Source organism: Panonychus citri, unplaced genomic scaffold (genome assembly GCF_014898815.1).
Source record: "Panonychus citri isolate SS breed McGregor unplaced genomic scaffold, ASM1489881v1 Contig00111, whole genome shotgun sequence".
Lineage (NCBI taxonomy): Eukaryota > Metazoa > Arthropoda > Arachnida > Trombidiformes > Tetranychidae > Panonychus > Panonychus citri.
The window spans coordinates 954,414-971,652 of NW_026515516.1; the positions used below are offsets into that span (position 1 = coordinate 954,414).

At 32.5% G+C, this 17,239-nt stretch overlaps 5 protein-coding genes across 8 annotated transcripts in view; 3 read left to right on the forward strand and 2 right to left on the reverse strand.

Annotated features, from left to right (window-relative positions):
• Positions 1–648, forward strand: part of LOC128389872 (uncharacterized protein DDB_G0273453/DDB_G0273565-like) — a 67,870-nt gene extending 67,222 nt beyond the window's left edge. For both annotated transcript variants that reach the window (XM_053349514.1, XM_053349515.1), the window contains one exon: positions 15–648. In XM_053349514.1, coding sequence (XP_053205489.1) covers positions 15–236 — 222 coding nt within the window. In that variant the 3' untranslated portion in view covers positions 237–648. The remainder of the gene's footprint in view (positions 1–14) is intronic.
• On the reverse strand, positions 279–5,351 carry LOC128389960 (uncharacterized). The gene is made up of 2 exons (XM_053349618.1): positions 3,054–5,351; positions 279–1,187 (listed from the first exon to the last, which is right to left on the reverse strand). Exons 1-2 carry the CDS (start codon positions 5,284–5,286, stop codon positions 844–846), a joined length of 2,577 nt encoding a protein of 858 aa, XP_053205593.1. The 5' UTR covers positions 5,287–5,351; the 3' UTR covers positions 279–843.
• A 2,033-nt stretch (positions 5,352–7,384) lies between these two features.
• LOC128389874 (focal adhesion kinase 1-like) lies at positions 7,385–11,372 on the reverse strand. Of its 3 annotated transcripts, none has more exons than XM_053349519.1 (4): positions 10,811–11,372; positions 9,034–10,401; positions 8,614–8,869; positions 7,385–8,522 (listed from the first exon to the last, which is right to left on the reverse strand). In XM_053349519.1, the coding sequence occupies exons 2-4, from the start codon at positions 10,336–10,338 to the stop codon at positions 7,975–7,977; spliced, it is 2,109 nt and encodes a 702-aa protein (XP_053205494.1). In that variant the 5' UTR covers positions 10,339–10,401; positions 10,811–11,372; the 3' UTR covers positions 7,385–7,974. The 3 variants fall into 3 exon arrangements, with proteins under 3 accessions (XP_053205494.1, XP_053205492.1, XP_053205495.1); XM_053349517.1 differs by having other exon boundaries at positions 9,034–10,638; XM_053349520.1 differs by having other exon boundaries at positions 9,034–10,705.
• Positions 11,373–11,970: 598 nt separating this feature from the next.
• On the forward strand, positions 11,971–13,554 carry LOC128389878 (procathepsin L-like). Its single transcript, XM_053349525.1, has 4 exons — positions 11,971–12,144; positions 12,345–12,497; positions 12,575–13,101; positions 13,185–13,554. The coding sequence occupies exons 1-4, from the start codon at positions 12,049–12,051 to the stop codon at positions 13,396–13,398; spliced, it is 990 nt and encodes a 329-aa protein (XP_053205500.1). The 5' UTR covers positions 11,971–12,048; the 3' UTR covers positions 13,399–13,554.
• An 848-nt stretch (positions 13,555–14,402) lies between these two features.
• Positions 14,403–15,762, forward strand: LOC128389879 (procathepsin L-like). The gene is made up of 4 exons (XM_053349527.1): positions 14,403–14,561; positions 14,630–14,782; positions 14,859–15,382; positions 15,473–15,762. The coding sequence occupies exons 1-4, from the start codon at positions 14,466–14,468 to the stop codon at positions 15,687–15,689; spliced, it is 990 nt and encodes a 329-aa protein (XP_053205502.1). The 5' UTR covers positions 14,403–14,465; the 3' UTR covers positions 15,690–15,762.
• The last annotated feature ends 1,477 nt before the right edge of the window (positions 15,763–17,239 follow it).

Consider the following 17,239-nt stretch of genomic DNA (forward strand, 5'->3'; position numbering starts at 1 on the left):
TTGTATGGTTTCAGGTGATATCTAAATTAGTACCGAATTTGATTACTTATTTAATTGACCATGCTACGGATCTTTTTGGTCCATCCATTACAAAACTGTTTGGTCCAGTATTAACAATCACACCTCAAACAATATCGACAACAACATCACCATCACCATCAATGCCTTCAGAGGATAATCATGATTATCTACAAAACAACAACAACAACAACATTCAATTGGAGGTGGAGGATTAGTTGTCACTGGTAAACCTCCAACCAATTCAATTGTTACCAATCATCATCTTGTTCATCAACAGCAGCAACAACAACAATCACTTCATCATCCCAACAATCTTCACCTTGTTCACCATAATCATCATCTTAATCATCATTCTTCTCATCACTCACCTCATGACCATCATCATAATCCCCATCATTTTGACGGTGTTGTAAAGGTCACCTTTGTGATTTGTATCTAAAAAACAAACATAAGAAGATGAGGAAGAAAATGAAAATTAAGAAAAAGAGTTCGTGTTGATATTATAAAGACATTTTGACATAAACACCACGGACCTTTTTCAAAATGATCGAGTTGGGGACAAAAACGACAAAATTTATATTATTAACAATGAAATGCTTTCAAAATTAAAAGAGACACAAACAAAAACTGGACACAGAAAAATGTGACACACGTTATATAATATGGATAATATTTTATCAATGAGATGAGATTGTTTTCTTCAATGTTGATTTATTGTTGGCCTTTTGTGATTGTTTTCCGTTTCCGTTCTCGATTTTCGTGATGTGTGTTCCTTGTCCTTTCATCATCTCCCTCTTTCTCTCTCTCTCTCTCTTTTTATAATTATTGTTCCGTTGAGATGGTCGTCGCTGTGGCAATAGATGAACTTGATGTGGTCTTCCGATGGAGTGGACAGTTGATTAAATTACGAAGGTTACCCCATTTGATATCGGTAAATGCAATCAAAATGTAGAAACCTTGAAGACTGTTGAAAACAATGAAAAGCGACCAGAGGAATGAATTTTTGGCATAAGCGGCGATGAAACCAAAGATCCAGGTTAAACCCATGATGAGGAAAAGTTTGGTATAGATGATGAATGTCTTTCGTCGGATAGCGACATTTTCCCGGGCCAGTTTACCGATTTTCGAGATCTTATTAATTCGAGTTGCAGTGAATGCAAAGAAAACTATTCAACGTTTCCGTCCAACCAAACCGTCCAAGTAACACACAATCGAAATAATATGACAAAAGACAAAAGAATTTATAAAAGTTTTTAATTATCAACAATTAACAACTAATCTAATGGATTGGCTTTCTAATCACCACCCAAATCAATCACCAAAACCAATAGCAACCCCCAATCAATATTTGTACATTTACCTGATCACAAATCATTTGTTGTTTTTTTTTCAAGACAAAATCATCACCATCATCATCATCATCTTTAATATTGAATATATATATACATACAGATGATAATTAGTTGATCTTTTTCTTAAATGATTTAGATTATCAACTAATCATCTTCATCTTCACCATCATCACCATCACCATCATTTTCAACAACAAACATCAGATTATAATTTCATGATTGAGTCTCAAAAGCAAGATTGAGATTAAACCTTTTGATACTATAATTAAATTTGAAATTTGATATCGCTTTTTGAATTGATTAAGAGACAACAAGAAAAACAAAATTACAGTTTAAATAACTATTAATACAACAATCAACAAACAATCAACAAACTGGTTTAATCATCTCAAGCCTGTTGCAAACCCACAAAAAAAACAAATTGAAATGTAATTAAGATACAAAAAGATATGATTTATTAAATGATCAATACAAATATAATATATATATTCAATATCTCTCTGTGATTTACTTTTAATTTAATCGGATAAAAATTAATCACAATTTAAGAGGCTTAATCGAGTTGATAGAAAATCAAAATTCAAAACAAAACATAATGAAGAAAATTAATCGCCTAAACAACTGGATTAATATTCAATCAAGATGAAAAAGAAAACAATTAACAGATTAAAAGACTTAATTAACTCTCTAAGTAGATTTGGAAAAAGAAAACAAAAAAATTAAATTAGAAAAAGAAACTTAATTAAATCAACAATTAAGTTAATAGAGAAAAAAAAGTTTCTTCTATTCCAAACAGATGGCGCTCGTTACCCTTTCCCAAAGAAAATTAAAGTTAATTGTTGTTGATTAAGTTCTCAAGGTAAATATTATTGGTAATTTAATTTAATCAGAGAAATTGGTAATTGAGTTAATTGTCGATAATGAAGATTGAAAATTAAAAGAGTTTGCTAACTTTATGTTTTTCTAGGTGAAAATAATAATTGATTTTAAGGCTGATGGATTAAGGAAATGATTGATTGGATTTACAATTAAGCTCATCGATTTGGGATAACAATTAAAATGGATTAATGTTTTATTGGATTAAGTTGTGAGGCGAAAGGTAAAGGTTTGCCTGTTATTGTTTACCTAATGAGCTTTTCTCTGTTTACTTTGAGATTTTGGTCATTTTCAAGATTATATTCTGTCGGCGATTATCAATACTGACCATTGTTTTTGTGAGTGTCCACCAAGCCGATGGACATTAACAGTCAACACATGGTCAGTATTGTCAATCTATTTATTATTATCACTTTATTATCATGAACTTGGTAATGCTCTTAAATGTTAATTGCTGTTTAAAGGAAGAAAAAACTTTTCAACTGTTTAATTATCATTTTCAACTAATTCACTTGTATCTTTATGACTGATACTCATAAGTGATAACAATCAGGTTGACAATTTAAATTGTAAATAATTTCACTTTCTCATGGTACAAAAGTAAACTGGATAATTAATACGAAGCTGATTAAACATTAAGAGGATGTGATCAATTTAAAATGTGACAATTTAGCGATTTCAATTGTTGTTCAATTTTTCAACTTGTTGTTTTGTCATTTGGTTTATTACCTTTTTTTTAGTGATTTACTGATTGTTTGGAGGTTGATTTTGGTTGAAATGACAGAGGAAAAGGTTAATTGTTCTTACCTGCGTTAATTATAAGCAAGATGGCGACTGGCATTGCAAAGAAGACTAAAAGTGCCAATCGATTGGAGACCCAGCAAATTTCATGGCCATAGTTTGGTGCAAATATTGATGAACGGGCAAACTGGTCAGTTAGGGTGGAGGCTAAAATGACCAGTAGGGGAGTGAACATACCATAAAATGAATAGCAAATGATTTGTCGGCTTGATGAGATTTTACCCTGAGGGACAAGTCGCAAGTCCATTGAGAAGGTACAGAAAATATCGTATGAGAGAACATTCATCCAGAAGAATGAGGCCAAGTACAAATAATGGATCCCGATGCCGATTATTGAACAGAAAAGTGGATTCGAGGTTAAAGTTATACCGAAAAGGAAAAGCGATTGAGCCAAAAGAAGAGAAATACAAAGGAAAAGTATTACAATGTTTGCCGTTCGTCGGGGTTGTGGTACGCAAAAGAATAGGACAATCTTAATGCAAAGAGATATTATCGATATGGAAGTGCCGATGTTGGATAAATAATCGTGGGTTGAACTGAACTTTCCGATCAGTATAACATGTGAATGGGCACAAATCGACAACTTTTGGGTTGATATATCGATACGATAGTGACCTGGTTCGATCTGTTTATCTCGTGAGGTTATATAAACGGTACCATTGGAATAGATAACATACTCTTCCGGATTGAAACTAATCTTTGGACAAACATGAAAGGTGAGCGATGTTCCGTCAGTGTGAACATCGGAATTTGGTACACATTGGTCACCTTCCAGTTGAGAGTCTCTATCGCAAGTGACCACTCTACAAGCGCGTTTCCATGGATCGTAAACATTATTGGGTGGACATCGTTCCTGTGTACCAACAATTAATCCTCCGGTGGTAAAATCAATGTCAAGAATAACCGGAAGTGAGAAATGTCTACCAGAACCATGAAGGTTAATCGGTGGTCTCTCATAAGTTGGCCTTGTCTCCGGACAAACGGAACCCACAATGGTTACATTATTACAGCTCGCACACCATTCATTTTTAGCCGTTAATCCAGTGGCCAGTTTAACGGGAGCATAATAAAGTCCACATTTGATTACCTCTTCACTCATGATTGATAAACTATTGGGACACGAATCGTAATCGGATGGATAACACTCGTGCAGGTCAACTCCTTGAGGCTTTTCAAAGTAAACAAAAGACTTGGAGCATCGGCCCTGCGAATCATTTTTAACGCACATGGTAAAAGTTTCCCAGGTTGACGCATAAGCGGCATCGTAATTACAAACGGCACAATAAAGGTTACGATAATTTTGTTTAGTTCGAAGTGAATAGATTGGCACCGAAAGGAAAGGATCTTCATCAACCAAACCCGAACCAACTTCTTCACACTTTTCTTGTATCGAGTCACCAGGTTTACGAGGCCAGAATCTTGAACAACCACCAATGGTCAATATATGAATCGAATGGGTCAATATACGAAGTGTAGTACACTGCCAATGGCGCCAAGGGCTGTCACTCTTAAATCCACCGTGGAACTTTTTATCGAGAGAAACTTTCGACGAAACCGAATCGAGGCAACAATCACCATACTTGGTACACGATTGATTACAACTACACTGTTTCACCTCGAGTGCCAACGATGTTTCACTAGAACTCGAACCCGTTAAGGCCGATCGAAACCTCTGATTAGGAGCATTAACATTGACATTATTATTTAGATCGTTCTTTGTATCAACATAATCTTCACTACTTTCACTTGAACCTCCATTTCTACCACCACCACCACCGTTACCACCTCCGAACCCACCGAATACACCGGTTGATGATGAGCATAAATGAGTGTCACAAACAAGATGGACTCCTAATTGTTGGAGTTGCTCTTGTTGTTGACGTTGTCTCTCTTGTATTAGTACAATTTGTCTCTCTCTTAATTGTTGCTGTTCAATTAGATTTTCTATTGATTCAGTTGTTGATTGTCCATTTAGATAAAATTGTTGTTCTTCGTGTTGTTGATCAACTAATTGTTGTGCTTCTGGTTCAATGTTTAATTGTTGTTGTTGTTGCTTTGAATGTCTTTGTAATTGAGCTTTTTTAAAGTGCTCATCTTGTTGATAGTAATACTGTTGATTTAATTTGAATGGTGTGTTGATTGTTTCAATGAGAGTAATAAAATTAAGCACAATTATTAACAATTGAATTGATGTTATTGTTAACAATTTAATTTCCATTTGATTGTTTTTTTTCATTCAAAATTATAATAATTAGTCAACTATAAACACAAGATAAAATTATAAACACAATCATAATTTAAATTGCTGTTAAATTGTTATAAAACAAAACAAGACCAATTTTCAGGCTAAATCATCATATTGATGAAAACACTAAAATCTAATCAACAATTTAAGTGAGTGAAAAATAATTAACTCGTAGCTGTAAGAAGACACAATTAAAGTAACTAAGAAATTAACAATCAAATCAATGACAGTTTATTGTCGTTTGGATATGAATGAGAAGTAAATTAATCACAATTAGTAAAGAGTTAATTTCTTATGACAATAGTTTCAATGGTTCAGAATCAGAATCGGTGATAATGAAATGAGTCTCAGGTAAAATTCATGAGAGAGATTGTGACTCTCTCTCTCTCTCGAACTTTTCCCCTATCGTTTACTATTTGTTATCTTCTTTATCATCATGATTTGCGGCTGTTCCAATAGAAACTCAGGTTAAAATGAGAAAAGATCAATATTTTCAATAGAAAACTCAATCAACTTGAAATTACCTGAATTTTGTTTGTTCATCTTCTTGATTAACTCTTTCCTCTACATTGGAATATTATTAATACTATTATTATGATAAATTCCCAGTAGAAGTTACAATCTAAAAATCAAATTTAATCATTTGCAAAGCATAAAAACAACAACAATTTAGAAACAGATCAATCGTCAAAGAAGCAATTTAAACATAGTATCTAACGAGAAGACGATTAAATTGATTTCTATGGAGATTTGAATTGATGAAATGAATTAGATGTTATCGTTGTTTACCTGAGAGATTTCAATTGAATCAACTAAGATAATCTTTCAATATAAAATATCACAATTTTTTATAATCATCAATTACTAAAATTAATTGATATCGATACTTTTTCCTCATCAAATTAGATCTCATGTAATATAATAAATCATGATGATGATGATGATATTATTTTCACCCATTTTCATCAGAGTATCATGTAATTTTCATTCAGGATTCAGGAAATTATTAATATCTTTTTTCAAAAAAAGGAAACACTGTACACACAATATTATTCATGAAGACGATCAGAACTTTTCCCCCCTTCATCAGTTTGATATTAATATTGAATATCCTTGGATAAACATGATTATGTTTATCCTTTCATGGTGATCAACTTAATTTATTAAAGAGGAAATTTAATATTTCACATTCAAGTTTAAAAGCTTCAGGTTATGATAAATGTTATTAGAGGTTATTGAGAATGTCATCCAATACATGATGGATTAGATTTGCATACTCAGGTATGAAATCTCACAGGAAATTCAGGATAAGTATCATGAAAATCTGATGAAAGTTTCATCAATATTAATGGTCAGTTGGTGACAATCTCAAGATTGGCTAATCGAAATGAATAATTATTATCATCATCAATTCTGTAAGCTTATCAATATAATAATAGTTTATTTCAATTCTCAATGGACAATCTAATGTAATCAACAATTTAAATTGTAATTTTCTTGGCCAATTGGATACAATTAACTGATTGTATCGAGAAAATTAACTTTGCTAAACTTTGAATATCCACATGAGATTGATGTTTATTTGGTGACATTGTTGATTAGATTGTTTCAGAATCTAAACAATTAATTGATTCAACTGTTTCCATGAAAAGATATTAATCTTAATTGTGATCAATTAAGTAGTGTAAATATTATTATAATAACAATCAATTGATAATATTTGACAGGTAAATTAGTTATTAAGTTTGTTCTTGAATCAATTTAACTCAGAATCAAAGGTGAATTAATCAAATTGATAATAGTTACTCCATTTACGTAATTGATTCAAGTTTAATTGTAATTAAATACTTGATGACCACTCAATGGGTAAGAAATTGATTGACCTTGAACCGATGACCCTTTTCAAAGTTAATCAGAAAAAAAAGTATTGACCATTAAATCAACTCTATATTTGTATTAATATTAATACATAAAGTTAACTATTGATCAACTTAATTGTAGTAATAATTATAATTTATTTAGAAATATTTTCTTCCTGGATAATTAAAGGTAATCAGCTAATTGTCTTTAGTCAATGAACTTCATCAAATTGTTTATGCTCATTATTTTTATTCTGACGACAATTAGTTGATGATAATAGAGGATTTTAATAGACGAAATTTAAGATTGAACAAAAAAATGGGTGGAATTAATTAAATCACTTATTATAATCATGAAATTAACTTCATCTTTGCCATGATTTGGTAATTAAATTGTAAGTGTAAATAACTGAAATCATCAACAAAGTGATTATCATGATAAATCATATGTAACAAAGGTGATTAACTATAAACTAGATTAACCAGTTTACTCTAATCAACAATTAACATTTTTGGTCTATTGTATCATCTTGATATTGATTATAAGAAGTGGTTACAAGGCAAAAAGTGAAGAGATAATTAAAAAAAAATTACTGTCACTTGATTTAATCATCGATTAATACAAGAAACTGGTGAATAGATTTTTCTTAAATTGTTAAATCATGAGAAGATGCAGAAAAAAATGTGATCCAATCAATTTAAATTGCTGCCATCAAATTGTGAATGATGATGATGATGAGAATGATGATAAAGTTAATCATGCAGCATGATCTTTGTTACGATGTAATATGTTTGTTGACATTAGTTCAATGAATTAATGTTAATTTGGGTTAATTGTTGATTCGCCATTGAAAGAGCCTAACGAGATCTTTAATCGAACTGAATCAACAGTGTCCAATAGATTTTTAGCATCCACGACTAAATCATGAGCCGATTGTAACATTACTCTTCGATATTCCCTTTCAACGGTTGTTCGACTGTACTTTTGAGCATTTTTCATTGCCTCGATTAGAGCTCCCATATCTTTGGATAAAACTTTATGAGCCATTTCAATTTCTCGATGTGACCAGAGGGGTAGGGTTACAATTAAATCATCAACCGATGCTAGTAAACCTCTAAGCTCGAGACCAACAGCTTTAACGAGATCAGTATAGTTAATTACTCGACTTTCTTGGACACCTTGGAGTAAATTGCGAACAGAATAAACCACATTGGTGGTAAATCGATAGACTAGATCTTCACTTCGATCCAATTCAGCGGTGGGTTGAGGAAGTGTAACCGAGCCAACACTTGGTGATGGACTGGTTCCCAGAGATGATGATGATTTGGTTTCAATTGGTTTCCTTTTAGTGTGAGTTAAGGAAAGACCTGGAAAAAAAAGTGTAAACAAAATTAAGAGTATGAAAAAAAATAATCAATTAACAAGTTCAATTCAATCGAGCAGGAAAAAACTACTCACTACTATAATCAGGATTTGAAAGATCAAGTGAATGAAATGAACCAATACTACTTGTTGGTGACAGTGGTTCATAACATGAATTTTTAGCACTCATATCACTAATTGAGTGTCGTTGTTGTGGTTGACTTATTGCAGCAAACATTTCACGTTCCTCTTGTTGAAGCCATCTTGAGTCCTCTTCCGATTCTTTGAGTTGTCGCTTTAATTTAGATTCAATTTGTTCACGTTTACCTTCAACAATTGATTCCTGTTGTTGCTATTGAAAGAAATCAAAAGAAAAGAAATCGTTTAGTTAGTTAATTAGCTCAATGGTTAATAAATTAACAATTGGATTATATAAAGAATGAGACAAAATGAAAGTAACCTCAGTGTGTTTGATTAGATTTTATCAAGTGTTAATTAGCTCAAATTACAACAAACCTGTCCCTCAAGATGAGCTGGTTCAATGGCATAGGTGTTGGAAGGTGAAGCGGGCGCGGTGTAGGCCCAAGCGGGTGGAATACTGTGCTCATTGTCGTTCATTAGCTTTGCTAATACTTCGGGACTTGTGGCCACAATGTATGTCGATGGTGCTAAGGGTGGAATAGGTGGAAGGGAGGAAGAGGTGGAATTGATTCTATCGGTATATCTTTTAATTGGTATTCGAGGTGGATCATCATTTGAACAGTAATTTGATGGTGATGATGAAATTGCGTTTTCCCTCCAATGTTTATCTAAACCTCGACGGGTTAAACTTGAAAAGGGTTCACCTGAGAATGATGATGATGGTGATGATTGAGATTTTTCCTCTTCAAATATTTCCAATAAAATTTGACGAATCTCTCGGAATGTTGGCCGCTTTGATGGACCATAAGACCAACACTGACACAATAAACTGTAAAGTCGAGGTGGACAATAAGGTGGTAAAGGTAAACGTTCACCGTTTTCAATTTTATGAATAACTTCACTATTTTTAACACCTTGGAAAGGTTTAACACCAAGCATAAGAATCTCCCAGACACAAACACCAAACATCCAAACATCAGATGCAACGGTAAACCTGCGAAAGTTGATCGATTCTGGTGCCATCCATTTAATGGGTAATTTTCCTTTAGATGCTTTATAATAACAAGAATCTTCTTGGAGAATTCGTGAAAGTCCAAAATCGGCAAGTTTAACGCAATCCCAAGAAGAGACGAGAACATTTCTAGCGGCAATATCACGATGGACAAACTTTTTACTCTCAAGATAAGACAAGGCGGTTGACAGTTGATGAGAATACATTATAAGGCGTGTCAGTTCAAGGTGATCTTTATTATTTTGAAGGAAGGCTCTGAGTTCACCATGTCTGGCCAATTCCATGATAATCCAGTATGGTGATTGTGAACATATTCCAATTAATTGGATGATATGTTTATGATCAAATTGTTTCATTATGTAAGCCTCTTCGAGGAAACTTTCACCCATAATCTTTTCCGATTCTGGTTTACATGTTTTCACCGCCACAGCTAAAAGTGAATCGTCAAGGGTACGATATGTGCCACGGTAAACATCACCAAATTGTCCTTCACCAATTATCTTATCCAAAGTTAAACGGGATCGAGAGAGTTCACGATTTTGTGCACTTGGTGTAGCATAATCATCGCCATCATCATCAATTTCATCATAATCTTTTTCACTAAAACCATTGGCGTTGGTGTTTCGGTTCATACTGTTGACAGATGAATCGTTGTAATCACTTAACATTTTACCGGTATTTTATCTTGGAATATATAATATCTTTCTGATAAAAAATAGAGAAGATTAATCCTGGAAAAAACAAACAGATAACAAAGAGAAATCAAGAAAAAGGTAAAAAAGATTAGATTATCTTCCACTAAAACAAAATATCTCTTTCTCTCTCCTCTCTCCGTCATCCGATTTACATAATGGTCACACCAACAAGAACGATGATTTGTTTGGGTTGTTAAACTGTCTAATCCAAATAATTATAAACATCTAATATGGTTAAAGAAGGGAGGATATAACAGGATCAATTTAGAAAACCTGAAAATGATACAAAAAGATGTGAGTGTGTGTATGTGGGTGGGAAGAGATGACAAGATAAAAAAAACTGAATAAAAAAAAAGATGGAGAGAGAAGAGAGAAAATAGAAAAATAGAATAACAAAACAAAACAATAGAATAGAATAGAATAGAAAAAGTGAAATTCTAAATACCTTTGGTATGAAGCTTATTAACTACATGAAACAATTTGATCAAAAATCAATCATCATGTTGATTGAGTTTAAATTGTGATGGAAACAATTAACACCTCGAAGATAATTAGAGAGAGAGAGAAAAACAAAAACATCACATCCTTATTAATGGTTATTAAGAAGGCGAGAAGAGATCAATTCATTCAGTTGTTTTGGTTAAATTGGCAATTTAATTAATTGGTGGAAAGACAAACACACTAATCAAGAAGAAGATTAACAATTGTGAAGAAGATTATTTAAATTACTGTTATTCTCTCTCTCAGTTGTCCCAATTTAGTTGATTCTTTTTGTGGTGAACAAAACAAAATAAACAGTAATCTTGTTGCCGCTTGAGTGTAGACCTTCAAGCCAATAAGATGTTAGTTGGAGCGAAATTGAAAAGAGAATAGAAAAAATTGAAAAAAAGAATAGAATTTATTTTTTGTTCGAAAACAAAAATGAACTAGAAAATTTTCTCTCTTTAGTTGGTGAGGCAAAAATTTAGGTGTTTATGGTCTAAGATTATCATGGAAACTGGAACGATAATCAATTTCTTTTGCTTGGAAAATCATCTGAAATGGAAAGTAAACAAATCCAAATGTTAGCGGATGAAAGGAAAAGATTAAAGGTAAGCTAATCCTTTTTATTTACTCTTCTGTCTTAATCTCATCCAGGTTGAGATGTTTTCTTATTTTCAATTTTGTTCTAAATCTCTTCTTCTTTTTTTGTGATTGTTGATTATTGTTCTGTGATTAGGATTTAATTGTGTACTCATTTGGGTTTATCTTTTTGTCTTTCGGGTTACAAGTTGGTGTTTTTTTCCAATGTTCCTGGTAACCATTTTGTTTTTGTTCATCTCTATTGTTTTCTCAGTTAAATTGTGTTTAAAATGATTGTCATCATGAGGAAGAATGTGTAATTAATTAATTCCTCTTATCATCATCTGATATGTGAAATTACAATTAATATGGATGATGAATCATGACAATGGTTTTCTAATCTTTATCCTGAGTTTCAGTTTACTCTTTGCTCTTATTACCGTTTCAATGTTATCTTTGTATCCCTGTTAATCTGTTTACATTGATCTCTCTCTCTCTATTTTGATTGTGATTTCATTTGAGTATTTAAATACGTTCATTGTTGATCCTTGAAGTAATTAGTTAATTGTGATTTATTCTGTTAACAACAAACCACCATAAACAATCCGATAATCTTGAATCATGTTGCGATTTGCAGTCTTGGCAACTCTTGTTGCTCTTTCCTATGGATTAGCTGTTTCAGTTAATGAATTGAAACAACATTTTGAAGCTTTCAAAGTAAGTTAATTGTTTCTCTTTTTTTATTCTTTTCTTTTAGTTAATTTAGTTCAACTGGCCTAGATTAGTAAATTATTCTCTGTGGAATAATTTGCCAAAATTCTGGCATCGATTTTATATCCGATAGATTTTCTCTTTTTTTCTCGTTTGTTTATATCAATTTCCTTTAATGTTTATGTTTTTCTTTTACTTTTCTCCAGGCAAATCACAGTATCGTTTACGATGATAAAGCTGAAGAAGCTCATCGATTTGAAGTTTTCTCTAAAAATTTCGCCTTCATCAAGGAACACAACTCAAAGGCTGCCAATGGTGAATTCTCATTTACTCTTGGTGTCAACAAATTCGCTGACTTGGTAAGTCTAATTCGTTGGTTTTCATTTCGTTTTCCATTCTTTTGGTGTTTATTTTTCTCTTCTTTTCTATTGCTTAGACTTTCGATGAATTCTCAGCCCGATACTTGACCTACAAGGGTGAAGCCAAGAAACCAGCTCCACTTTTACACAATCATCTTGCCGCTAAAGATGTTCCAACCTCCGTTGACTGGAGAGACAAGGGAGCCGTTACTGGTGTTAAAGATCAAGGTTCATGTGGATCATGTTGGGCTTTCTCAGCTTGTGCAGCCATCGAAGGTGCCAATTTCCTCAAGAATGGTAAACTTGTTTCCCTCAGTGAACAAAATCTTGTCGACTGTGATCGAAGCCAAGATGAAGGTTGTAATGGTGGTTTAATGGATAACGCTTTTGACTATGTCATCTCAAACAAGGGTATTGATACCGAAGATTCTTATCCATACAAGGGTAAAGACGGTTCATGTTCATTTGATGCCAGTAAAGTTGGTGCCACCATCACCTCATACGCTGATGTTGCCAGTGGTGACGAAGCTGCTTTAGCCAGTGCTGTTGCCCAACAACCAACTTCCGTTGCAATTGATGCTTCACTCTTCCTTCAACTTTACTCGTAAGTAACCAGAAATTAGAATATACTATCGATTAGTTGTATCATCAGAAAACAATTAACTTGTATCATTTTCCTCTTCTCAGTGGTGGTATTTTCGATATTGGTTTCCTCTGTTCCTCAGACGCTAAAAGCCTTAATCATGGTGTTACCGCTGTTGGTTATGGTACCGATAAGAAGGACTTCTGGATCATCAAGAACTCATGGGGATCAGGTTGGGGTGAAAAGGGTTTCTTCCGAATGGCCCGAGGCAAAAATCTCTGTGGTGTTGCCACTCAAGCCTCTTACCCTGTTGTCTAATTAAGATAATACTAATTTTCCACCTCTGTTTCCACTTCCTCTTCCTCAGAATATCAATTTCAATGAAAATTAAAACAACAAATTACAAAACTTGCCATCTAATGTAACAGTATTATAACAATAAAACAATCATATTTTGATATTTTGCCAAATTAACTTTGCTAATTGTTACTTAATCCTCTTCATTTAACAATAAAAACTCTTATCATTAATCTATTCCAGAGACAATAAATAATAATTAATCGAAAATCTATTAAAAGTTTCGATTACTATTATTCCAATTAATACAAAGAAACTAAATATTAATAACAATTAAAGAACATTAATCATTTCCATTAAATGATTGATCCAAACAATTAGAGAAACAATTTAATTATCACACGAAGAATTACAATTAATCTGAATGGGTGACCACCAGAATTAATAATCGTTGTTGTTGTTTAATTAAACAATCAAGAGATAACTTAACTAAGTACAATGTATTCACAATAATCAGATTCCAATAATATGATTAGACAATTAAAACCAACAAGTTGTGATCAAGATTTGATTACAATTGAATATTAAATAACAACAATAATAATTTCTCAAGTATAATGAACGAATTAGATTTGATAGATTGTTGGAAATCTAACCATTAATCAATATCGATGATGATTGATATTAGCATTAATTGTCAATTGATAATTTAATTGTTTGAAAGTTGATAATGAAAATCAAAACATAACAAAATCAGGAAGAGATTTGAATGATCAACTGAATTAAGTATAAACATTACATTATTGTAACAAGCGAATTGATTGTTTGAGTACATTGATTGGTGATTTTATCAAAATTTAAGTGATAATTAACAATCTAATTGTGAATAATGAACAGGAACAATTAACTCTGATCATGTTTATCCATGGTGGTGATTGGATATCTATTCCTTAGTATGGAGTGAAAAGTTATCATATGACCAATTCTTTAACTAAATAATTAATATTTAAACAGAAATCGCTCCATGTGAACTAATCATTATTAATATTGGAACATAATTGTGATCAATTAACTAACTAAAGCTCAAAATGTTACGATTTATTGTATTGTCAACTCTTATTGCTCTTTCTTATGGATTAGCAGTTTCATTCAACGAAGTTAAAGAATCGTTTGAACAATTTAAGGTAAATTCATTTTCGCTCATTTCCAAATCAGAATAATAATCATTAATAATTAATTTTGTTGATAACAGGGTGATCATGGTGTTGTTTATGCCGATGCTAGAGAAGAAGCTCAACGATTCAAGATCTTCGCTAAGAATTTCGCTAAAATCAAGGCTCACAATGCTCGAGCTGCTAATGGTCAACACTCGTATCGACTTGGAGTAAACAAATTTGCCGATTTGGTGAGTGATCAACTTTTTTTTTCTTCATTCGTTTCTGATTGATGATCTTTACGACTTGATTTATATTTGTTTTTAGACTCACGATGAATTTGTCGCTAAACATTTGGGTTTGAAGGGTGTTGGTCCCGTTTATGCACCAAGTGTCCATAAAAAGGTACCTAAGAATGAGCTTCCAGCCTCCGTTGACTGGAGATCCAAAGGAGCCGTTACTGGTGTTAAAGACCAAGGTGGATGTGGATCATGTTGGGCTTTCTCAACTGTCGCAGCTATCGAAGGTGCTAATTTCCTCAAGAATGGTAAACTTGTTTCTCTTAGTGAACAAAATCTTGTCGATTGTGATCGAAGCCAAGATGAAGGTTGTAATGGTGGTTTAATGGATAACGCTTTCCAATACGTCATCTCGAATCACGGTATTGATACTGAGGCCGCTTATCCATACGCCGGTTATGATGAAAGCTGTCGATTCAGTGCTAAGAAAGTTGGTGCCACCATCTCATCTTATGCCAATGTCACAAGCGGTGATGAAGATGCTCTTTTGAGTGCTGTCGCTCAACAACCCGTTTCCGTTGCTATTGATGCCACTCCAGTTCAACTCTATTCGTAAGTTTTATCGATAAAATTCATTTCAAAAAATTCTGTCTTTAGATTGTAATAATAATCAATTATTTTTTCATTTCTCTTTTCCTGCAGCTCTGGAATTATTGATTCTGATACTGAATGCGGATCTGCATTTGGTCAACTGGATCATGGTGTTACTGTTGTTGGCTATGGTACCGAAGGCTCTAAAGACTATTGGATAGTCAAAAATTCATGGGGCAAAAGCTTCGGTGAAAAGGGTTATTTCCGACTTCAACGAGGTTCCAATCTCTGTGGTATTGCGACCGCTGCTTCTTATCCCATCGTCTAAATCCCAATCCATTATTTGATTATCCTTTGTATCATTCAGATTATCATGAATAAAGTCAAAGAAAACGTTTAAACCTTTGTGTCTATCAACTTATTAGTATTTACATGATAACCCTAATTCTGATTGGGCCCTAACTTAATCTACTGGACCAGTGGTCCTAATCCAACAGCTAATCCATACTGAAATCTAAACTATTCAATTGATTACTTTTTTCCCTGTGTATCAATATGAATATTGATTAGTTTAAAATTAACGATTCTGTTGAAATGTTGATGGCTCAGCCATAGCTTTATATGTATTCGGTTTTTATTAAATTAGTTAAATGAACAATCAACAAACAGAAAAAGAAAGAAAATTATAATCTTAATCATCCCTCTTTCTCTGTAGCTCAATTTGAATTTTTTTACTCTGTTTAACTAAATTTTCATTGATTCGACTTTAAAAAAAATGATCAGAGGATAAATTAATTAAGTACAATGTATTTACAATAACTTGATTCAAACAACATGATTAAAACCAACAAATTGTGAACGCGATTTTATTACAATTGTAATTGTTGTAAATATCATATATTAAATACAAATACTAATTTTTCCTTAATTGTGTCTATATCATCAAGATTCAGTTTACAGTTAACGATTTTTGCTTAAATATTACTAGTTAGCCTTGATCAAGTTCATTATTTACAATCAGAGTTTTACTTATCATATTGATTGTTAACAAGATCTCAATAATTTGTTAATATCGAGTAACCGAAAATGAGTGAGTATCTCATGAACCTTAAGTTTTAGACCCACTTATCTGTACATTTTCAGAAAGTAAATTTAACGTTGAGTCAAAAAATGTTCGTCTTTTTTTCTAGGACGTATGGTTCTCGAGAAATCGAGTGGCCTGAAAAGCGAACGGTTGACTTTGCACTCAAAATTTTTGGTTATTCTTTTTGACCTGTTATCTTAAGTACCTAAGCTCATCATTATCTAAAGTAAGGTTATTGAGATACAACAAGGCCAAAATTAAAGAAAATTGCTATTTAACTTTCCCATTATAAATTTCCCATAGAGAAAATCGCTATTTTGGCCTTTAAATAAGAACTACAGTCACATTTGAGCTGCGAAAATTTTGGAAAAATTATTGGTCTATATTTTATCGATGGCGCTTTCAATGACCTTTTTAACTTCATTCTAGAACCTAAAATTCTTGAGATACTAATTCATTTTCAGTCACCCGATATCAAATTAAAAACGATCGATATTAATGTATTGTTATTGAAATTGATAATGAAAATTAAGGAAGAAACCTGAATGATTAACTTGAGTTGATATTAAGTATAAAAAAAGTACTTTATTGGAACAAACAATTTAACGCCAGTTAACGATAATAATTTTATGATCGTGTTTATACACAGTTGGATATACATTCGGAGAAAATGAGTTTGACGGTGGTTTTATATCATTCGCGCAGGCAAAATTGATAACAACAATTTATCAATCAAATCAATGTTAAATTTGAATCTCTTGATTATCTAATCATTGATAAATTGTTTTTATCAC